Genomic DNA, 25,373 nt, shown 5'->3' with positions numbered 1-25,373 from the left:
ACCTGCTGCAATACATTTTAATTTTCATTTTTAAGTTAGGGGTTTCTTTTTTAATATAGCATACTGCTTTAAAATGTCCCTCTTATAGAAACAGCACACTGGATTTTTAGTGGGATGATTTTCACATCAATGCAATATTTTCCCACCACATCAGGCATACTGCATAATAACAGCTAGTATAGCCCCTATGCTGTTTTCCAGTCTCAATGTCCTTCCACTTTAGTGCCCCTTAAACCTCACTGTCTCAGTAATTTTTCTCCACAAAGCCTGCCTGTCGCCTCAAACAAACAGCCAATTCTGCTCTCTTGCTTCTGCCTGCCTTGTTAACTGCACAGCCTTTGATAACATTAAGTCCTCCCCCGATTGTAGAAAATCTAATAAAGTCTCCTCCAAGACTTCTATAACAACAGATTCCTGAATTAATTTATCTTTCAGGGTTCTGTATTCACAATTCTCAAATAGTCAATATAAATTGTTAATGAAGGAATCTGCACTCTCTCCTGGTCGGTGAAAGCATCTATTGAATTTTGCTTTTTCTATAATTATGTCTCTTCTAGGACTGAGATATGTATCAAAAGCTTTTATGACATCTTTTGTATGTTGCGGTTTTTTCATTATTTTCCTGTCTGACCAATAGAACATTTGCACGACTCCACTGACAGAGAGAAATGAAATTACCAATTCCTTGCTCTTCTTTTCTGCTCGTCCTGTAGCTGTTCTGAACCTTGTAAAAATATGGCACTACATCATCAATTCCCAGCTTGATTTTGACCATCTAGGTGCTGGAAGGACTTGACTAAGGGAATGACTTCACTCATAGCTTCCCCTCACTTGTTGTTTCCCATACTGTCCATTCCTCAGAGTCTTTTTTTCCTTGCTGTTTTTCCAGTCACTGCATTTTCTCTCACTTCCTTTCCTCTTCCTGGCATTTTCATTTATTGCTTTGTCCGTTTACCATACCATAGTTTTTCCCACTGCCAACATCTGGTATCATTGTTGAAGGTCTTGGAGAGTGTATTACATTTTTGTATTGATAGATACAGTGTGATGCTAGGTTATTGATAAACTTTATCTTTTATTAAACATTATATTCCAGCCAAGGCTGAGTGCAGACTTCACGTAAAACCATCTCACAGTAGGCTTACTTACCCTGTCACTTTACGTCACTAATGATATATATTTAACATTAGACCTTTAGACCGTAACATGTAGCTAAATAATGGTCCCTCCAGGGATTGTAGCAGATTGCCATCAAAAGAAAACGGGTAAAAAAAATTACCAAAATGTGAAGTTAAGAGAAGTTGGAAGATCACTACTCAGTTCCCTTGTCTGGCTGCTCCTCACATTAGCACAGGGCCTTCAGCCAGTAAAACAGCTCCCATTTATGATAGCAAGCTGCCTCCTGAATGATATTTGATGCTCACATCTCAACAATGCTGTCTTGGACCCCTGGACTAACTACCCATGGTCCTCCCACTAGCTTCAATAGCAAGCATTGCACTGGGCACTACCCAATTTTCAGGCCATTGATGCAGTGTCGCCAAATTTAGTGAATTTTATTTTGCTTTCCCTACTCCTTATAATCCCAAAGAAAAACAGAGAAAATATTTGAGCTGATAGTGCATTTGCCATTTTGTTAAAAATAATCATTTCAATGTATGTTTATGCATGTCATCACAGGAAGTGATGTAATGTCACATGATTCAATTCTCTGGCAGTCAGTTAGCCTGTTTAATCTGCAGAAATACTTAGCCTCCATTAAAGCTGTGTTCAACCTCTTAGTCTGCACTTCATCTGCATTTGTAATAATCTCAAAAGAAATAGTACAATATTTATAGCTATTTCACTCCAGCCACCTCCTTCTGCAATTCCTCATACTTGCTGATTAAAGAAAGACAATATACATTATTTTAAATCTAGTAATAAAGTGCTGTACTGAGGGGAGAATTATTTCACACCTTCACTTGTGCTCCTGCTCTCCACTCTGTGCTGTACCTCATTTCAGTACACAGAGAGAGGAATGTTATCTGATTTGTGATCTATTGCTACATGTAGACCCTATTGGAGTTCCAGACAGTGCAATCCTAGTGCCACTTGCATTTTTGCACCATCTGATACTGAACTACTATCGCTCACAGGTGTCAATTTGCTAGGATTTGGAATTTTCTTTGGATCATTTGCTAATTACAGGTTGCGATGATCCTCTGCACGGAAAGGCATCTCTTTGTAATCTGAAAATCACATCTCTTCATTCACTTCCCTACAGAGGAATTGGATTTAGGGATCGATAATTATCTGAATTGTGATAAATTGCAGATTGGAATTTGCTGAGGTATCTTGCTATATCTTTAGTCTGTTCAAATAGATATTACACTCAAGGCAGAGATTTGACAGTCTAAAGCAGCAAATCCAGTTCATTATTCACCAGATCAGGCATGTAACAAAATACAATGTAGCAATACTGGAGGACAAAGTAATTGTGGTATGTAGTGAATAGTTCATCACGGCTTTCATCATTGCTGCTCCAGTATTTATAGGAAGAGTTCTGCATTAGCAAGAAAGTCTTCAGTAAATGTTAACAGTCCAAACTTCTCATGCTTCTTGGAGTTTGTCCTGTGCTTTGCCCTGTAGCTAGGGAGTTTTATGTTGTAGAAATCTATTTCTATTCAACCTTTGCAGAGATGTTATTACACACTTATGGAGCAGTTGGACCTTGAACCCAGGCCTCCTGGCCTAGAGACAGAGACACTGCCACTATGCACAAGAGCCCTTAAATATTTTTTAACCAACTTGATTAGAGATGTCCTTCCACACCTCTGATAGAGGGTGTACAGTTGAATTTAATGTCCACAGCAGTAGCCCTGAGTGAACCAGAAAGCTAGGGCAACACTGCCTTGCCCATACCTGGCTCTGTGCCCATCAGACACTTAACTTCCGACTGATGAAACTTCAGAGGCAACAGAAAGGGGTCTTTAACTGACCCTTAATTGGTGTCTTAAAGGTCTCAACTGCTTTGTGAAGGAGAAGAGCTTCTCCACTAGAGTCAGGCACACCTCCCCACTCCTTCCTTCTTTCCCAACACTGTACTTTGATTGCCTTCAACCTCCCACTCCTGCAGTCATTTCATATAAAATATATTGGCTACGTAATGGGAGGAATCTCACCAGGAAGAGGTCAGCTGTCTCATGGAAGCCTGGGAAAGCTAGTGGAAGGAGCACCATTTCCATTATTAATCTGCCCCATGCGGTCTAATGGCCAAGCAAACTATTGGGAAGAAATGTTGAAATGACTAATGGTACAAAACAAATTTTTTCTGGGACTGATGTGAAAATGCTGCAGGTCCAAAACACAAGAGGGAGGGACAGCAATAATGAAGCATCAATGAGAGGCCATCATCCATAGCAGTAAAAAGCACCTCTCTCATCCCATTGGCCCTCTTGCTGTCTCAGAAGTAGTTTAATAATCTTGCATGGTTTATACATTTTTTAACAGGACACGTAACCAAATCACAAAGAAACAATCTAGTATTCCCTTTATGCTTCTTAGGATATCACAATTTTCCATATCCTTGGAACCAGAACATTTGGTTGTGTTCTGCAAAATATTGGTACCTATACAGCACACTGATTTATCAAGGCCGAGCACATAGATGTCTTAGACATATCATTATCACCATTCATTCCACAAATACAGATTTGAAAATGGCAACAGCCAATTAATACTTCTGTTATTACAACAGAAGGGAACGCACATTGACAGGCTGCTGAAGGAGAGCTTGCAAAGATCATTGATATATTGGAATGCTTGGTGAGGACAGAGAGTGAATAATTACCTTCAACTCAGGCCTAACAAATGGGAATGGAATGTGGGAAATAATGTGACTTCAATGGGTATAAGGATGCAGAACTTTTCTTCTTTAATGCATTCTTAAAGTTCCTCATCTTATCAGACACAAAGGCATTTCTGAATCATCAATCCCTACATATAGTGTCTGGTAAATGACTGGAACATTTTGAGTCCATTGTCCCATTGGACAGCAACGTCTGACAAGGGTTTGCCCAAATGCAAGGCAGCCAGATCAAAATGACAACTCGGGATCTCTCCGATTCTGAGAGGTCTTTCCAGCTACACAGTCATTAGAAGCAAGAATATTATCCCTACTATCTATCAAGAAAAAAGCTCTTTCCACAAGACAACATACTAGTGAAGGATTGTATCCTGTCCCTTCAAATACTTTTATGCATGATAGCCATGGAGCAATCTGTCCTTTTACTTTCCCTGGTTTTGGGAAGCCTCAGGAAAACATTATTTCCATTCTAAGAAGTGCATAAAAGACTGTAGCATTTCAGACCCCAGGCCCTCCATCAGCAAATGTTAAAACAAGAAATGTTCAAACACAGAAGAGAGCTCAGATTTACTGAACTATAACAGAAAAGCTGCTTAAGGAAATAACCAGATAGACTACTCAGCCAACTCAGGCACCAGCACTGAGAAAGGTACATTAAAGATCCTCCTCACAAACAGTTAGTTTGCTATTTGTTCACAGGATGAAGTTTGCAATGGTGAGTTTCCTTCTTAAAGAAAGCTGACTACAGTCCCTGGACTGTACAGAAACGCAAAATGATATGAGGAAGGATGTTTCAGGATTTTGAACCAGTGATAGTGAACAAATGGTGAAATGGTTCCAAGTCAAGATAACGAGAGGCTTGGAGGGGAACTTGTATGTTGTGGTGCTCCCATGCGTTTGCTGCCCTTATTCTTCTCGGTGGTTTTCAGTGCAGCTACAATGGCATCTACACATAATTATGAAAAATTTCCCATATATTCCCTGCCCATGAAACTCAGGGCCAGCTTATTCCTAGCCTACCAGGCTAATCTAATCATCAGTACTGGCGTAATATGCCCTCAACAGTGCTATCAGGCAACTCTTGCTCAGCAATAACCTGCTCACTGACTCTCAGTTTGGGTAATGCCAGGGCACTCAGCTTTAGACCTTCCTATTGCATTTGTCCAAACAGGGACAAAGGAGTTGAACTGCAGCAGTGAGTTAAGAGTGACCCGGCCTTGACAACAAGGCAATGAAGTATCAAATCATGGAGACCCAGCAAACTCGGGGTCAATGGGAATTAGCAGGAAAGCTCACCAGTCTTCAAAATAACACTGGGTCCAAATGAATTTGGTTGTGATTGGCATTCAGCTATCTCAGGACATCACAACAGAGGATCCTCAGAGTAGTATCCTGTTGTATCTTTATGCATGACTTTCCCTTCGTCACAAGGTCAAAAGTGAAGATGTTCACTGATGATCGCACAGCATTTAGGACCATTTACAATTCCTGAGACAATGAAGGAGTACACGCCCACATACAGCAAGACCAAGGGCAGGACTTGCACAGTTAATGGTAGGGCCATGGGGAGTGTTGTTGAACAAAGAAACCTCTGGTTCAGGTACAAATTTAGTTGAAAGTTGCATCATAAGTAGACAGAGTGGGAAAGAAGCCTTGCTCTGACTGCTCATACCAGTAAAGAGATGGGATGTAATGTTGCAGCTGTATATCTTGTTGGTTCAGCCACTTTTGGACTTCTGTGTGCACTTCTGGTCACTCTGCCATAGGAAAGCTATTATTAAATTGGAGGAGATGCAGAAAAAAGTTACAAGGGTGTTACTTGACTGGAGGGTTTGAGTCATAAGGAGAGGCTTTCCACTGGAGTATAGGAAGTTAAGAACTGACCTAATGGAGGTTTATAAAATCATGAGGGACATAGATAAGGTGAATAGCAAAGGTATTTTTCCAAGGCTAGGGGTGTTCAAAGCTAGAGGGCATAACTTTAAGGTGAGAGGAGAAAGATTTAAAAGAAACTTAAGGGGCCATTTGTTCACACAGGTGGTGGAATGAACTGCCAGAGGCAAGCTGGCATTACAACATTTAAAGACCTTTGGAATGGTGCATGAGTAGAAAAGGTTTTGAGGGGATATGGCGGAACACAGGCAAATGGGATTAGTTTAGTTTGGGAAACTTGATCAGCGCAAATAAGCTGGACCAAAGGGTCTGTTTCCAAGCTATTTGACTCTATGACTGTATGACCTGCACTTTTAGACTTTGGCTGATAAGTGGCAAATAACATTTGCATCATACAAATACAAGGAATGGTAATGTTCAACAGGAAAATCTAATTACCTTCCCTTGAGATTCAATGGAATTTCCATCACTGAAAAATCCACTATCAACACCCGAGGAGTTACCATTAACTAGAAACTTAACTGGACAAGTGACATAAATACTGGAGAGGATTTCTAAATGGCAGGGTTTCCCACCAAAGCAGTGGCTACTGCCAGAACCACAGATTGATCCCAGCTTCCAAGTATTGATTCCCACCGAACAAGGTAGACGCAAGGTCTCATAGTGCAATGAAGGCCCAAGGGTTAGGGGACAAAATGATGGAAGTTACAATTTTCCCACCCGAAAAAAATTGCAGACAGTTTGGGGGCTGGAGGCAGGCAGCAGAAAGACCACTCAGAGTTTCTATAGGTTCCTCCACCTGTAAACAGAACATTGAGTGACCATAAACAGGAGCATGTCAGAGGTTGGGAATTCTGCAACAAGTAATTTACTTCCTTACTCCCTAAACACTTTCCATAAGATCATAAGACATCAGAGTGGATGTAAGGCCATTCAGCCCATTGAGTCCACTCCGCCAATTAATCATGGCTGATGGGCATTTCAACTCCACTTACCCACTCTCTCCCCATAGCCCTTAATTCCTGGCGAGATCAAGAATTTATCAATCTCTGCCTTGAAGACATTTAACATCTTGGCCTCCACTGCACTCCATGGCAATGAATTCCACAGGCCCACCACTCTCTGGCTGAAGAAATGTCTCCTCATTCCTGTTCTAAATTGACCCCCTCTAATTCTAAGGCTGTCCCCATAGGTCCTAGTCTCCCCGCCTAATGGAAACAACTTCCCAGCATCCACTCTAAGTGTCTATTAGATCTCCCCTCAACCTTCTAAACTCTAATGAATACAATCCCAGGACCTTCAGCCATTTATTATATGTTAGGTCCACCATTCCAGGGATCATCCATGTGAATCTCCACTGGACATGCTCCAGTGCCAGTATGTCCTTCCTGAGGTGTGGGACCCAAAGTTGGACACAGTATTCTAAATGGGGCCTAATCAGAGCTTTATAAAGTCTCAGAAGCACATCACTGCTTTTATATTCCAACTCTCTTGAGATAAACGACAACATGACATTCACTTTCTTAACCTGCAAGTCAACCTTTAGAGAATCCTGGACGAGCACTCCCAGATCCCTTTGTAATTTGGCTTTATGAATTTTCTCACCATTTAGAAAATAGTCCTTGCCTGTATTCTTTTTTCCAAAACTCAAGACCTCACATTTGAATTTCATCAGCCATTTCCTGGACCACTCTCCTAAATTGTCTAAATCTTTCTGCAGCCTCCCCACCTCCTCAGAACTACCTGCCTGTCCACCCAACTTTGTATCATTGGCAAACTTCGCCAGAATGCCTCCAGTCCCTTCCTCCAGATCATTAATATATAAAGTGAACAACTGCAGCCCCAACACTGAACCCTGCGGGACACCACTTGTCACGAGCTGCCATTCCGAAACAGAGCCTTTTATCCCAACTCTCTGCCTTCTGTCAGACAGCCAATCCCCAATCCATGCCAGTAGCCCACCTCAAATACCATGGGCCCTCACCTTACTTAACAGCCTCCCGTGAGGACCTTATCAAAGGCCTTTTGGAGGTCTAGATAGATGACATCCCTGGTCTAACCTACTTGTTACTTCTTCAAAGAATTCTAACAGATTTGTCAGGCACGATCTCCCTTTACTAAATCCATGCTGACTTTTACTAATCCAACCCTACACTTCCAAGAATTTAGAAATCTCATCCTTTACGATTGTTTCTAGAATTTTACCTACAACCAAGGTCAGGCTAATCAGCCTATAATTTTCCATCTTTTGTCTTGATCCTTTCTTGAACAAGGGGGTTACAATAGCGATTTCCAAACATCTGGGACTTACCCTGACTCCAGTGAATTTTGAAAGATCACAACAAACGCCTCCACTATTTCCTTAGCTACCTTCCGCAGAACTCTAGGATGTAGCCCATTAAGGCCAGGAGATTTATCAATTTTTAGACCTTTTAACTTTTCTAGCACTTTCTCTTTTTTAATGCCTACCATACTCAACTCTGCCCCCTGACTCTCCATAATTACTCATGTCTTCCACTGTGAAAACTGATGCAAAGTATTCATTGAGTTCATTAGCTATTTCGTTATCTCCCAGCACTAGCCTTCCAGCATCAATTTGGAGGACCCAACGCCTACTTTTGCCTCTCATTTGTTTCTTATGTATTGAAGGAAACTTTTACTATCATTTCTAATATTACTGACTAGCCTACCTTCATATTTGTTCCTCTCCCTCCTTATTTCTCTGTTTGTTAACCTCTGTTTGTGTTTGTAGTCTCCCCAATCTTCTGATTTCCCAGTGCTCTTGGCCACTTTATAGGCTCTCTCTTTTTCTTTGATACATTTCCTGATTTCCATTGTCAGCCATGGCTGTCTAATCCTCCTCCCCTGCATCCAGGGTCTCAGGGTTACTTCTTGGCATTGACTTCTGTGACTGTCAGTGTATTCTTGTTGCTTCTTATGGCATGTCTGGTCACCTTCCACCTTCCCATGCCTCTGCAGATACAGAACATAGACTAGAATCCCTACAGTGTGGAAACTGGCCCTTCAGCCCAACAAGTCCACACTGACCTTTGCCATTTCAAAAATGGCACTTTAGCCTGACCTGCACATCTTTGGACTGTGGGAGGAAAACTGAGCACCCAGGGGTAACCCACGGGGAGAATGTGCAGACTCCACACAGATAGTCACCCAAGGCTGGAATCAAACACAGGTCCCTGACGCTGCGAGGCAGCAGTGCAAACCACTGAACAGCCATTTCTTTCACCTACAAAGCACCAGTGATGAGTGGATGGAAGGCTCTCCACTTACTTGGATCAGTGTAATTCTGATACCACTCAGCAAGTTTGCAATCATCCAGGACAAAGGAAGCCCACTGACTGGCATCCAATCCACCATCTCAAGTATTCATCAGTGAATCATGACTATAGGTGGCATCATCTACTAGCAGCTCTTTGATTGCATCTTCCAAACCTTTACCATCTGGAAGGATAGGGCAGTAAATGCTGAGAATACCTCCAGATGCAAGTTCTCCTCCAAACCATACAACATCATGACTTGAAACTTTATCACTGTTCCTTCATTTATCAGAATCCTGCAACTCCTAATCTAATAGCACTGTAGATGTACTGACAGCAGATGGAGTGCAGCAGTTCAAGAAGGTGCCTCACCTTCTCAAGATCTCTTATGGATGGGCAACAAATATTTATCTTGCCAGCTATGTCCACATCTCAAGAACAAATTAAACAAGTTGTATGTTTTCACAGTCATTCAAATAATATATTTTGTACTTGAGGTAAGGGTGTTTCACTGTTTGTTTTTCTTTCGGGAATCAAGTTATATCCTAATATTGAGGCTCAGGATTGAGAAGTGATGGATATCTGTAAAGACCAAGGATTTTATGATCTGTGAGAGGTTCTTATGGGAAGACAAATCTCTGATCGGCTGGCACTTCAAAACAATAGCGCTCAATTTATCTACAAAACCGTGCCAAATGTGATTGGTCTCTTAGCTGCCAGTCAGCACTGGATTGAACCTGCTGCCTGTTCATCACGTACTAAGCATTTTCCTGCTGTTGCTTGTAGTTGCTCCTGTCAGGAGGTCCGCTGGCATGGTTCATCCTACACCATCCTCACCAGTACCATTGGGTACTCATCTGCAACTGCGCTGCGACATCTACCATCCAAAGGTGGACTTCGCCTGTCTGCTGTCCTCCACTTTCCCATCTCGGAGAGAACTGTGTCATTTCTCAGCTCTGAGCAAATGGCCTAATGGCTGACATTTTATTTCTACAGGTCATTATTTAGAATTTTCTGTGCTCTTGCAATTCTGAACACTTCTTCATTCATCTTATGGTCAGCGTATAGAATTTTAAGCATGCAACATAGCATCCAATTTCCAGATTTCAACATCAGGAAATGTCATATCAGACTCTTAGTTTCTGAGGCTGTAAGCCTGACTTTAATCTCAAGGAACGTGAAACATTCAATCTGCCTGCTTCCAAGCATCACATCAAGGCATATTGACACAAGAACATAGATCTGTTGGATGGAATTGTCAGTTGCTACGCAGGGGTACGATTTAACGGAATTCTGTGCAATCTTTTGAAATAGAGCAAAACCCAAATTTCAAGACATACAATTTATCCAGGAACATTTTTTGTTGAGTATATTTGCATACTAAATTCACACTGTATATGATATTAATTCTTCTCTGCACTACTGATGTTAACAGCATGTCATGAATTCTCACACAAAAAGCTTTGCCTGTCATCACAAATCAGCTGATGACTTATGGACTGGGAACTTTTGTTGGTCATATCAATGATAAGCATTTGTGTTTGGAGTTTGCAATATGTGCAATCTCAGTGGAGGAGTATTCCATTAACCAAATACATTCATCATGATGAATGGAGATCCTGGCATTCATCTTTAAAGCAATGCCACACATTGTCTGGTGAGGAGGAGATAGAGCCAGGAGTTAGGATGTGTGACATCACCGCATGTTAAGTTTGACATGGACACGCATTTACCACTCAAAGTAGATGCTCCTTTCCGCTTCCCTCAAACAGAATTTATGTTGATGCACAAAGACCTATTTGTTGACTTATTTCCTCCTCAAATTGGAATTCCCGGGATCATGTTCTGAACTTCAGTTACCTCAATGGGGTTTGGACCTGCCTGCATTTAAGCAATTCTTGGCAAACAAAAACATATTAATGGCTGAGAATAAAATTGGAAAATTAAAGTAAAAAATTCTGATTGGAAATCTAATAGAAGAGAATAATTTAAAGACTCAGCCTACAGCTGTAAAACATAGCACTTTTACTTTGAGAAATGAAGGTGCCAGCAAAGTGCACCTTTTGAACGATGTCACACATCCTCAGGGGAGAAGGCGAAGAGCCAGGATTCAGCAAGAGTATCATCACCAAATGCTAAATGTGATATTAACACATGCCTGCCACTGGCAGAGTAGGTGCTCCTTTCTGCTAAGAAACCAAATGGTTCCCTAATCTTCTTCCAACAGCAAAGTGGGATCTTTAAAGTTTATGTAAGCCAGCAGAACAAGCTGCTCATAGACAGTTTAACACATCAGAGGGACAGTAATTCCAAAAAGGTCACACTTGTTAGTCTTGAAATGTAATGTCAAACTAATTTATGGGATCATATCCCGGAGGTTGGGTAGTATCTTCTGCTCTCTCTGGTAATGAGCTTCAAGGTAGAAAAGACATTTAATTAGTGGGGACAATGATGTACATGAAAGCTATTGCCCAACACCTCAACATGATATTCTCTGTCATGGGCTCACTTTTGATTCTCTTCCAGTTAGAAGTGATTTCCAGTTTACAGACTGCCCTTGGAACATTTAGTATGAGAGCAGTTTTTTTTTATTGCATTCATCACCCAGCTGGTCCTCAACTCTTTGCAGATCAGCAGGAGTGAGTTGGCTGAAAACACAGCTAACAGTCTGTTCCCTTTGCTTAGATTCAATCCAGACAATAGCAATCAATGCACGTGACTCTTCTACATCTACCAAAAAGGCAGATAACACAAAAGCAAGCCATCAAATTCCTTGCAAAATAAGTAACAGTGGGAATATAGTAGTATTTACAACAATTGCAAAAGTAGGTACAAATAATAAGAGTATAACAGTGTTTAATTAAACATAGCAATTCTGAATTTCCACGGCAGTTTTCCTGCGCTCCAGAATACCTTTGGCAGCAACCCAAATAATCCTTTATGTGGTTTCTCTTGAAATTCTGCTAGTATTCATGGATGTGTAGCTTAGGTGCATTAGTACGGCATAAATGGAGGGTAATAGGGTAGGGGAATGGGTCTGGGTGGGTTACTCTTTGGAGGGTCAGTGTTGACTTGTTGGGCCGAAGGGCCTGTTTCCACACTGTAGGGATTCTATGATTCTATGATAATGCCACAGTGGGAGCTCAGTAGACACTCTTGTGGAACTTCTACCTCACCTTATCAAGTAATAAAAGAGATTCTTGTGATTATAATAAATTAAGGCATTGCCTTTCATCATGACAACAATAACTAAGACTTTTATTGTTTCTTTAATGAAGAAACAATATTAGAAGCACAAAATGAGACTTTAATAAAATTCATCCAATTACCTACTCAAGGCCTATTTTCAAAGCTACTGTATCAATTCAAACCTGTTAGATTTCAGTTTTGATTCCCATTCTGTACACAGTACGATATTAGTCAGGATGGCACCTTAGGTGCTGCAGTTGGTTGCAGGAGGCCAAAGAGAAGAAACTCAGTTTTGTTTCTGATTACCAGTAAGTGACCCCTTTATAAAACAGGCAAGAACAACTACCAGCTTACAACACAATCTCAAACATGAATAAGAGCTAACTGGATTCCAAGTTAACAGAAGAAGCCCAGAATCCCCATTGTCCCAGTAGAAAGGGCAGCAGAGAGGTTTGGTTTTCAATTCTTAGTTTCTTACCAGTTTCAAGAGCTTCCTTGAGTTCCAACCCACTTGGTGAGCCAGGAGGAGGTCTGTAGAGAGTATCACTTTCTGCACCTTTCAGAGACAATGAACAAAGTCCATTTCAGATGGGAATATACCATTGCATTGTACAAACTCAGAATACAACAACAGAAATACCTGCCACAAAAATCTATGGAAGTGAGGTATATCCTGATGCGTGCACCAAAAGAGAATACTAGAATCCTCAGCCACTGATTCTAGACTGCATTCCAACGTCAGGAGAGTGTTAAATTGCTGATTTGGGATCTACAGCTCGAGCAGTGTATCCAGGGCACCTGACACTGAAGAAACCAGAAAGACTCCCGAAAAGCTGCTAGGCCAGAGAGGTTATCAGTCTCATGCCACCATCAAAACAATGAAAATGCTTCCCAGTATACTTTTATGACAGCCCCACCAAGGTCCAGCAAATCAGGAACTCCTCATGCAGTGTGTTCCTACCAGGGCCTCACTCTCTTCAATGCTGAATGGTCATGGTTGAGGAAGGTCAAACAAGCTATTGATTTTCAATGTCAATAGAAAACATCAATAGTTTATGGGTTTATGTCAAAATAACAGCACATCCCGAGTGAAGACACCAAAATTGCAATCAGTGCTGTGGTACACAGTATTTGCTCTAATCAATTAATGTTCCTGATAGTTGCGGGGAATCAAGGATAGGCAGAAAAATGGAGTTAAAGGCCACAATCAGGTCAGCAATACTGAGTAGGCCTGAGGTCTTCTCTGACTCCCATTTCTTAAATCCTTAGGTGCAGATGATGCATTGCATTAATGTCACTTGCACATCCAAAATTTGTCATAAATCTTCCATTCATTATTTCATAAGCAGAATAAAAAGAAAGTCACTGAGCAAACCATTAATTGAGCAGAAAACATAGGTAAAGCTTCAGACAAAAATAGTAGAATGAATCAATTTTAAGTGTCCTCAGTAATTCAGTGACATGCCACTTGATTTGAAACCTGCAGTTCCATTTATTGCCTTAGAGACAGCTGTGCTTCGTAATGAATCAAAGGAATAACTTCTGACAGCAGGTTACAAACTGAGAATTAGCTATACAACAAATTTAAAGAGCACCCTCTGCTGTTAGAAGGAATTAATCAAACACTGTTATATAAGAACCATGCATCTGAATTATTATCTCATTCTAAATGATAGACATAGAGCTACTATAACGACTGGGTGCTACTGTGATTTTGAACACTTTACCTTTAGGACTTTTGAAACTTGTCCGGATTTTTAAAAAAAATTAGAGTGTAAATAGTCTGGTTGGATTCTCCTGGCACAGACCTTCATCCATTTTGACTACACATCTGGAAATCAGGCATCTACAGGCCACCTCCTTAAAGGCAATGGATATCAGTCAGACTGCTCAACAACATAAGCAAAGTGATGGACAGGGTCATCAACAGTGCTATCAAGCAGCATTTGCAGAGGAACAACCTACTCACTGATACTCAGTTTGGATTCTGCCAGGTTCACTCAGTTCCAAAGAGCCTTCGTCCAAACGTATTCAAAATAACTGAAGTGCAGAGGTGAGGTGAGAGTGTCACCTTTGATATCAAGGCAATATTTGATCGAGTATGGCATCAACAAGCTCTAACAAAAGTTGTTCAGGTTGTAAGTTTGCTCACTGAACTGGAAGATTTGTTTTCAGATGTTTCGTCACCATGCTAGGAAACATCATCAGTCAGCCTCAGGTGAAGCTCTGGTGTTAAGTCCCACTTACTCTTTATGTTAAAGAAAGCAGGGCATAACACCAGCGCTTCACCAGAGGCTCACTAATGATGTTACCTAGGTTGTGACAAAATGAAAACAAACCTTCCAGCTCAGGGAGCAAACCTATATCCAGAACCTCAACCTGAGCTACAAATCTTCTCAAAAAATTGAACAAATCTAAAGGAAATAGGAATCAGGGGAAACTATGTACTGGCTGGAGTCATACCTGGCACAAAGGAAGATGGGTTATAGTTGTTGGAGGTCAGACCAGTACATCACTGATGCAATTCTTCAGGTTCAACTATATTTAGCAGCTTCACCAATAAATTTCCTTCTACCTTAAGGTCAGATCTGAGGATGTCTGCTGATGATTTCACAATGCTCAACACCATTCAAATCATTTCCAATACTGAAGCAGTCCATGTCCCAGAGTAACAAGACCTGGAAAATATCCAGACTTGGGATGATAAGGTGGCAACTAACATTCATACCAAACAAATGCCAGACAATGACTGGTGCAGCAAGAGAGAATCTAATCACTTCCTCTTGAGATTCAGTGGTAAAACCATCTCTATAGCCACCATTATCAACATCCTGGGAATAAGCATTAACTAGAAACTGAACTTGAATAGTATTATGAACACTGTGACTAATAGATCAAGTGACAGTTTAAAAATTCTGTGAGCAGTAACTCACCTGCTGTCTCGCTAAAGCATTTGTCCGACATCGAAAAGACAACTCATGGGGGTGATGGAATATTCTCCATTTGCTTAAATGGGCACAGCTCCAACAATACTTAACAAACTTGACATCCAGGACAAATCAGTTCATAATCAAGGATGCCAGATAGATTAGCACCCTATCCACCACCTTTAATATTCACTCCCTTCAACACCAATCCACAGTGGCAGCAGTGTGTATCATGTAGATATGTGACTCACCTAGAGCCTTCTGAGAGCAACTTCCAAGCACCAATCCACTACTATCTAGAAGAACAAGGTTGCAGATGCTTGGGAACACCATGGACTGAAGTATCTCATCAAGTCCTGAATTGAATCTATATTGAAATTCTTTTACTGTCACTGGATCAATTTCCTGGATATCTCTTTTTTTTAGATTAGATTACTTACAGTGTGGAAACAGGCCCTTCGGCCCAACAAGTCCACACCGCCCCGCCGAAGCGCAACCCACCCATTTTGATCTATACTATGTATGTCCCTACACTCTAAAGATTGAAATGGTTCAAGAAGGCAGCTCACCACTGATTTATTTTACAGGGGACAATGAAGCTAATAAGAGTGGAAATAACATGGCAGGGTCCCTGTAGCCAGTTGTTCCTGTGTAAGGGTGTAAGGGCCTAAAAGGGTTAATACTGAAGAGTGCATTAAGCATCATCCAATATGATGATATCTTGTAGAGTTCAACAAGGGAACGGCTTTGGATCTTGTATGATTAAGACTTAACATGAAAGTCTTACTCTCATATCATTGTAACTTGTCCTTGATTGGTATCATGCAGTGAATTACATCTTGTTTAAGTCAGAGAGTTCTTCCCATGAAATGAGCAGGAGCTGTTTTTCTCAACCACATTGGAGCTCCAGCTGCCCTCCCTCACTCTTGCCTTTTCCTCTGGTTTTCCTCGTCCTACCTGACTAGGAAAATGGCAGCAAACCTACCCTTACTGTGGTGAAGATTCCTCTTACAATATTGTGGCAAACAGTGCAGACTTCACTGAGCTGCAGTAACTGAAACACTGACAGCTGGAGAGGTCTGAAGTATCTTCAGACACAGCTTTAATAAGGCTGCTCACATAAACATTCAGCAGCTAGACGAGCTGAACATTCAAGAACCTTGCAGAAGGGAACCTCACGGCAGTTTTCCACAAGGCCGAATCTACTGTCAATGGGAAAATGTATTTCAGACAAGTTGGAGACATGCAGTGTTGAGTGTGAGCTAGGAACCCCATTCAGTTCAGACATAGTCATACAATTGTAGTTTAACTTGAGATTTGAATGACAGATTGCCCAAAGATCATGAAGCAGGGATTCTACATGCACTGGCACCGTATCATTACAATACTCCTTCCAAGTGAAAATGATTTGCTTGTACCTCTTTCAGTTTAGCATACTGCGTTTGCAGTTTACGAAGGGTCGTTAAACAAGGAAGACAGGTCATTTATCCAAAATTAAGGCTGTGGTTTACATCTAGACAAGGAAATCCTTTATTTGTCTGATCCTCCTCCCATGAAGCCTCCTTCTCCAAGAAGGCTCTGCTTGACTGCTCCAGCTGCCCTCCCTCCCTCTTGCCATTTCCTCTAGTTTTCCTCTACCATATTTGACAAATCAGGTAGGTCCGTACCAGGAGAGAGCACACTGGCAGCAAGGGAACCAGAAGGATCTTACACCATGATCTGCTGTGGTAAGGTCAGTCATGATGCAGTCAGCCCCTGCTTACAGTGTCTCAAATTGCCTACATTCCCTCAGGTTTCACATCTGTGCTGCCTCTAGTGATGCAATATTCCATACCACGCATTTCATACCTCTCCTTAATCAAGAATGTACCACCCATTACAATTTCAAGCATTTTAGCTTTCTCTTCTTCCCATCCTTCTTTGAAAAATGTTAGGTTCCCCTTATCCTTACCTCTACCCCACTAGCCTCTGTATTCAACAAATTGTCTTCGGCCATTTTCAGTGGCTCCAGTGTGATGCCACCATCAAATACATCTTCCCCTTCCCTTCCTTTTCAGTATTCCAAAAAGACCATTCCCTGCATGACACCCTGGTCTACTCCTCAGTCAACCCAATCCTCTCTCCCTTCCCTATATCCTTCCATGCAAATGGTGATGCAACATTCCCTTCTCACTTCCCCTTTCTCACCATCCAAGGTACCAATTATTCCTTCCAAGTGAATATGATTTGCTTGTACCTCTTGCAGTTTAGTTTACTGTGTTTGCAGTTTATAGTGTGGTGGTCCCTTCTACACTGGGGAGAGACCAGTTTATGAAATACCACTTTGCATTTGTTTGTTTGATTTATTGTTGTCATCTGTACCAAGATACACTGAAAACTGTTGTTTTGTGTGCCATACAGGCAGATCGCATCAAACTAAGTGCATCAAGGAAGCAGAAAAGAATGCAGAATAGAGTGTTACAGCTGCAGAGAAGGTGCAGAGAGAGAGATCAACATTATATTTGAGAGGCCTATTTAAAAGTCTGATAACAGCGGGGAAGAAGCTGTTCTTGAACCTGTTTGTACGTGTATTCAAACTGTTGTATCTTCTGTCTAATGGAAGAGGCTGTAAGAGTATAACCAGGGTGGGAGAGGTCTTTGATTATGTTGGTTGCTTTTCCGAGACAGCAGTAAGTATAGCTGGTCTCAATGGATGGAAGATGGATATATGGGATGGACTGGGCTGTGTTCACAACTCTCTGTAGTTTCTGGTGGTCTTGGGAAGAGCAATTAGCTTACCACGCTGTGATGCATCCAGATAGGATGCTTTCTCTGGTGCATCTCTAAAAATTGGGAGAAGTCTTTGTGGACAAGCTGAATTTCCTTAGCCTTCTGAGGAAGTAGATGTGCTTTCTTGAAAATCATATTGTTGTGAGTTGACCAGGCCAGATTCTTAGTGAACATCACTCCCAGGAACCTGACCTCATACAGTCGTAGAGTCATAGAGATGTACAGCACAGAAACAGACCCTTCAGTCCAACTCGGCCATGCTGATCAGATATCCCAACCCAACCTAGTCCCACCTGCCAGCACGCGGCCCATATCCCTCCAAACCCTTCCTATTTTCATATACTCATCTAGATGCCTTTTAAATGTTGCAATTGTACTAGCCTCCACCACTTCTTCTGATAGCTCATTAAATACACACACCACCCTCTGCGTGAAAAGGTTGCCCCGTATATCTTTTATATCTTTCCCCTCTCACCCTAAACCTATGCCCTCTAGTTCTGGTCTTCCCCACCCCAGGGAAATGACTTTGTCTATTTACCCTATCTATGTCCCTCATGATTTTAAAAACCTCTATTAGGTCACCCGTCAGCCTCCGATGCTCCAGGGAAACAATCCCAGCCTATTCAACCTCTGCTATAGCTCAAATCCTCCAACCCTGGCAATATCCTTGTAAATCTTTTCTGAACCCTTTCAAGTTTCACAATATCCTTCTGATAGGAAGGAGACCAGAATTGCACACAATATTCCAAAAGCCTAACCAATGTCCTGTACAGCCGCAACATGACCTCCCAACTCCTGTACTCAATACTCTGACCAATAAAGGAAAGCATACCAAATGCCTTCTTCATTATCCTATCTACCTGCAACTCTACTTTCAAGGATCTATAAACCTGCACTTCAAGGTCTTTTTGTTTAGCAACACTCCCCAGGACCTTACCATTAAGTGTATTCATTCCTACTAAGATTTGCTTTCCCAAACTTCAGCACCTCACATTTATCTAAATTAAATTCCATCTGCCACTTCTCAGCCCATTGGCCCATCTGATCAAGATCCCATTGTAATCTGAGGTAATCTTCTTCACTGTCCACTACACCTCCAATTTTGGGGTCATCTGCAAACTTACTAATTGTACCTCTTATGCTCACATCCAAATCATTTATGTAAATGATGAAAAGTAGAGGGCCCATCACCAATCCTTGTGGTGCTCCACTGGTCACAGGCCTCCATCCTGAAAAACAACCCTCCACCACCACCCTCTGTCTTCTACCTTTGAGCCTCTTGAAAATCTCCACCTCATCACCATTGATGCAGACAGGCATGTACCCTCCACTCCACTTCCTAAAGTCAAAGACCAGCTCTTTCACTTTGCTGACATTGACAGATTGTTGTCTTTTCTCCATGGCACTAAGTACTCAATTTTCCTGTATTTTGTCTTGTCATTGTTTGAGATCTGACCTACAACAGTGGTGTCATCAGCAAACTTATAAATGGAGTTGGAGCTAAGCTTAGCCACGCAAGTATGTAGGGAGTATTGTAGGGAACTGAGTAAACAGCCTTGCGGAACACCAGTATTAAGGATTATGGTGGAGGAGGCCCTGTTGCCTATCCTTACTGATCGCAGTCTGTGGGTCAGGAAGTCAAGGATACAGTTACAGAGTGGAGAACCAAGATCTAGGATCAAGGCAAAGAGGTAAGCTAGAGTTGATGTGAGCCATGAAGCATTTCATAATTATGGAGGTCAGAGCCACTAGGGTTCTGAGTCATTGAGGCATGCTGCATGACTTTTCTTTGGCACTGGGATGGTCGTGGTCTTCTTGAAGCAGGTGGGGACTTCAGATCGTAGTAAAGAGAGGTTAAAGGTATCAGCGAATAATCCTGCCAGCTGGTCCACACATGGATCTGAGTGCACAGCCAGGGATTCCATCCAGGCTAGTTGCTTTCAATGGGTTCACTCTCAAGAAGGCAGATCTAACATCTGCAGCGGTAACCATGGGTACAGGTGCATCTGAGGCTGTTGGGGTAGATTACAGTGTTTTGCTGACCTGCTGTTCAAGGCGAGCATAGAATGCATTGAGCTCGTCAGGTCGGGATGTACTATTGCTCGCGATTTTATTTGACTTTGCTGTGTAGGCCGATATGTCGTGTACACCTTGCTACAAATGACAGGTGTCTGTGTGGTCAGTCTGTTCAGTCCACAAGTGTGACCTTGAGCTTCTTGACATCTCTACCTTACTTCCACTCTGACCTTTCTGTCAATGGCCTGCTGCAATGTTCCAGTGAAATTCAACACAATCTTGAGGAAGACCTGCTCATGTTTCATCGCAATACTGAACAGCCTTCTGGAATCAGCACTGCAAACTTTAGTTGATAACCTTTCTCTCCATGTTGTACTTCCTTTTGTTTTTGTTTGACGTGTTTTTCTTTAGGCCTTCATGTTGCATTCAGATGGGTGCCATTCACACCTCATCTGGACACAGCCTTTGTGCCTTTACTATACACAGGAAGTTCGATTATCCGGAGGACACGGGCGGGGAGTATTTCGTTTGGTTAATTGAATTCCAGATAATCGAATGCCGGATAACATAGTTTAGCCGAGCATCAGAATCTTGCGATCTTGCCTGATAATTGATATTCGGATAATTGAATGCCGGATAATCGAGGTTCCTCAGTACCAGCTAGCACTCACTTTGGCTTTTACATCTTTAATTTTTTGTTAGTTACTCTCTCCTGACCTCCACCATATCAGCGACCTTCCCTTTTATCTCCCTCCTGCCCTCATGCCTTCTACTGCCATAAAAAATGCTTTAAATCTTGCCATCCTGAAATGGTAATTTTGTTACTCTTCCCAGATGTTGCCTGACCTGCTGAGTACTTCCAGTGTTATAGTTTTGTTTTTATCATAACTGATCACATCACTCAGTAACACTGAATTAATTTTAGTGAAATTATGTTATGCAACTGTGTACAACAGTGAGATCGCAAAGGCTACATCAGTAAGAATATTCACAAGATGAATAATGTATTTCATGTAGTATTGGGAGAAGTTTTTATTTTCCTGTGAATAATGAGAGGAAATCTTCAAAACATAGCTGAACTGACATGTACATAGTTCTCCTTCAGTTCTAACCTGACTTTATGTGCCCAAGCCTTGGAGAGCAATTTGAATCCATGAGAAATTGACTCTAAGGCGACAACTTGGCAGCTCAGACTTTGACGATGGCCTTTGTGTGCCTCTGGGTGTACATGCTGGTGTATGCCTGCATTTGTGTTCAAGGAAGATCAACTAGGAGAATTGTAAATAAGTACCTTTCTTCTCCAATGCTTCAATCAGCTTCATCACAATCTGTGGTGCTTGATCCGGCAAAGTTAACAGTTCAGTTAGCTCCTGCCCCGAGGGAACTGTCAATGTAGAACACAGAAAGAGTATTTATTATGCCAGCCTGCAGCATCCTCTGAGCATCAACTGAACTGGATTTTTAATCACGGATCTTATGTAACAAGCTGCAAAACATTCTCTATCCTGACACTTACTCTTATTATTTTCGACAAGTAGTCCAGTTGGCTATTCCATCAGATAGATGACTTTGAACGGTGCATTTCAACTACTGCAATTACTATTTACTGCGTGCAAGACAATTTCAGAGCTGTCCTACCTTATTATGTGGCTGCTGTTTTCAAAATTGGATCAATCTGGAGTTCATATTTGCATAAGCTCTTAAAATGAAAGTTACCACATTTAAAAGGCTTTCATTTGCTCGAGCAAAAGTGTCTCTTATTATAAAATAATGTTTATCTCAACCTTTTGGGAATACCAGCTTCAGAATACTGGTCCTTTCTGTCACACAGAATGATCACCGAAGGATTCATTTTTACTGTTTCGCAACCCACTAAGCCATAATGGGGAGCCAACAAATGAAGAAGCTGACCTTAACATCCCACCATGGGAACCCTTGCTACCCTGAGGTTCAGGGCTTTCGGAGAAAGATCATAAGTGGCTGCATGCCTTCTCCCTCAACCTTTTTCAACTCTACCACCACAATCCTGGTGAAGGTGACTGAAAGTATACATGAAATTTCTCCCTCTCATCACGAGTGACTTTTTGTCAAGTGGGGCCTACATCAGCCCATCAGTAAGTCATGTCTCCTGAGTCCCAGTTCTGAGTGAGGAATGTGGCACAGGAAGTTCAATTGATAACAAATACTTCAAGTGGACTGAAGCCATGAATCTAATGTCAGGCTATGTCTTATTTTCACATATCAGAAAGGTTTCTTCTCACACATCATGATATTATTTGATTTTCTGAGTCAGAATGTTGTCGTCTGTACAATAGGTTATCGTCAACATTCCTAAATTACAGAACCACATTTTAATTGGTAACCATAGCTCCAGATACCAACAGCTTTACCGAGTCAGGCAAAAGTTAAATGCAAAGCACCTCTTGAGCAAAAGAACACTTATCTTTTCAAACTGACAACTGCTACTTCTGTTATAAGATGAATTGGTTCAGGCTCCTATCACATGTGGAACAAAGACAGACAGATTTCTTAGTAATTGTCTACTATTCAGTCTCTTACACTGAAACATTCTCTAATTAACCAGTTCTTCCTGGTGTCAAATTGAGGGGTTTGTAGTGTGGGCTAGATTCTGTAACCACTGCACATTTACAAGTTATTTGCATGCAAAATTGTTCCAAAGTTGATAATATGGTTTTAAAAACCAAATCTTATTTGCTAGCTTGCTAATCTGGCTATAGAACCTACCCTGATGTCCATCAGTGTAGGGAATGAAACATATTGGTCTAAAGGTTCTTCAATCGCACTACTACGGAAGATGCACTTATGCCATTTTCTCCACCAAATGCTATTAAAACTTTGCATCCCAACTTCCTGAAAATTCTATTAGCTTATAATGTAAGCTGAAAGAATGTTTTGTCTTGTGGTTGAGTTGAAAACTAGGGGACATAGTTTAAAAATAAGAGGTCTCTCCTTTAGAACAGAAGTGAGCAGGAATTTCTTCCCTCTCAGAGTCAGGAGTATTTGGAACTCTCTTCTCTGGAGAATGGTGGAGGCAAGATCATTGAATACATTAAGGCAGAGATAGACAGATTCCTGACTAACAAGAAAGTCAGGATTATCAAAAGTAGGAAGAAAAGTGGATTTGAGGTTACAATCATATCTGCCATGATGTCACTGAATGGCAGATGATGATAAAGGGGCCAAAATGGCCTCCTCCTGCTCCTATTTTGTATGTTTGAAAGCTCTTAACTAATGTAACTTTAGCATTAATGTAGTGCTACCAACAGAGGAAATGATGGGGGCCTCTTCTCATGGTGCCTCCTTTTCAGAGCCACTTGCCTCTGTTGCTGCTCCTCTTCCTATTATTAAAAAGGACAGATTAAACCCTTTGCTCAGCTGCTTAATTTTTTTGAACATGTAGATGGAATGTTCATCCAAAAGACAGCAGATTAACTGAGGCAACAATTAGTTAACAAATAGGCTATTTAAATAACCACAGCCATACTATTAATGCATCTCTCCCATGAATTAGAAAGAAAGGATATTTTACCCACGAGGCATGCAATATTTTACTAAAGACATAAGACATGGCAGACGTAACTTGGTTAAACCATTGCTTTGTACTATTTATCTATTAAAACCTTGCTAATAACAAGGCTGAATTATACTAAACAGATGGCGTTTTCTTTGTATTTTTAATGAACCCATTTGTGAGACTCAAGAGAAAAATGAAAAGAATAAGCAACACACAAGAAACTGTCTCTGGCACTATCTTCCAAGAAAACATCATTGCTGAATCATTCCTTCAGGCAATATGTGAACAGAAATCTGGACTGAGGCTGGTGGTGATGGATAGAATTTCAGCTGTCATCATTTAGTTGTGTGAATTAAATAGGTTTTCTGGGACTGAATATGTTTTCACAAATCACTGTGACAACAAATCTATCCCTGTCATAATGCATTTCCAAAATTTAATTTCACTATCCTTTCCATTAAAATTACAGTTGCTTTCCAGCTTTAGATTTCAGTAATGAATTTTTCACAAACTTTATTTAACTGTTCTTCCATTTTCCTGATCAACTTTCCTTTTGGAGATGATGATTTTGGGTACATGAACTGTGCCCAGTGCACTTTCCAGTGCATATAGGTCAGACATTAACAATATTCTGCCTCCCTCTCCCGATTGAATAATGGCTGCAGCAATAAGATGAAAATAAAGCCATACAGTTGGGTGCTTTCTCCTTGAATGCTTTGCACTGCCACACCAAACAATAATATAACACAAATATGGGGACACACCAAAAAAACCTGCACTTTAAAGACTTTCCAATCATTTATGGAACCAGGGAAAATCCTGATTGGAAATGAGTAATTGAAATAAACAACAGCAGCCAAGCCAAATAGTGCTTTCCAAATAAAAAAAAACAGCAGCAGGGCAAATAGATAAGCATGAAGATGAGGGGTAAAAACAGAAATTGCTCAGAACAAGGAAAGGTCGCTGGAGCCAAAACATTAACTCTGATTTCTCTCCACACAGATGCTGCCAGACCTGCTGAACTTTTCCAGTAATTTCTGTTTTTGTTTCTGATTTATAGCATCTACAGTTTTTTTGTTTTTTTATGAAGATGAGGGGTCTCTTCTGTTCAGGGCTCATATATACATGTGTAGATACACACAACTGCACATATGCCTTCACACAGCTACACAAATGTAAACATATTTGCTGGTAGACATATTCACACAGATGGTAGACATATACATCTCAAAATGTACACCTATATATTTGTAGGTACAGTTGCATATACAGTTGCATGCACAGGCAGACATATGGGTACACTTTCACCACACACTTAAGTATATGCTGATGGTCAACACTCAACTAGCCTTCAATTGAAATGTCACACCTCTTTGAATTGGGTATCATTTTCAATTCCTTTGAAAGCAAAGAGAACTGAGCTAAACTGCAAAACAATTTCCACAAAAGAGAACTGGATATCAATAGCCAACAACTAAAACCCATTCAAATGATCAATTAAGTAGATGTGAAGTATTTTCAGTCTTACAAACGATTTTAGAATACTCTATCAATTCTCAACATGTTCAGGAGTATATGCCACCTGTTCCCTCAAGGTAATATTAAATATATTACAGAGTTACTGGTTTCTGAAGTCACATAAATCCAATACTCCACTTGTGGCCTTGCAATTCTATCCAAAATGCTGTGTATAAAGGAACAATGCAGAAAAATGCCTCATTATTAATATACTGCTAAACTGAAAGAAAATAGAAGACAATAAAAGGAGCCAAAAGGATTGTGTCTCTACTCAGTGACAGTCTCAATGACTGAGATTGCATGGTATCTAGCTCAGTGCAGTTTTATTAAAAATCACTAACGTGAATATGCAAACCAAAATATGTGTCTGATGTTTCTATGGTGCTGACAGACAGACATTGAGT

General features: G+C 41.0%; 1 protein-coding gene across 1 annotated transcript in view; it reads right to left on the bottom strand.

The window, feature by feature from the left end:
- Nucleotides 1-25,373, bottom strand: part of pik3r3b (phosphoinositide-3-kinase, regulatory subunit 3b (gamma)) — a 555,201-nt gene that overhangs the window by 362,074 nt on the left and 167,754 nt on the right. The window contains exons 3-4 of the mRNA XM_072574352.1: nt 21,208-21,300; nt 12,683-12,760 (exon numbers count right to left, since the gene is read on the bottom strand). Of these exons, the coding sequence (XP_072430453.1) occupies nt 12,683-12,760; nt 21,208-21,300 (171 nt within the window). The remainder of the gene's footprint in view (nt 1-12,682; nt 12,761-21,207; nt 21,301-25,373) is intronic.

This window comes from Chiloscyllium punctatum, chromosome 7 (assembly GCF_047496795.1).
Source record: "Chiloscyllium punctatum isolate Juve2018m chromosome 7, sChiPun1.3, whole genome shotgun sequence".
NCBI classification, from domain to species: domain Eukaryota; kingdom Metazoa; phylum Chordata; class Chondrichthyes; order Orectolobiformes; family Hemiscylliidae; genus Chiloscyllium; species Chiloscyllium punctatum.
The sequence above is the reverse complement of the archived record's forward strand: the minus strand, read 5'-3'. Positions and strand labels throughout refer to the sequence as shown.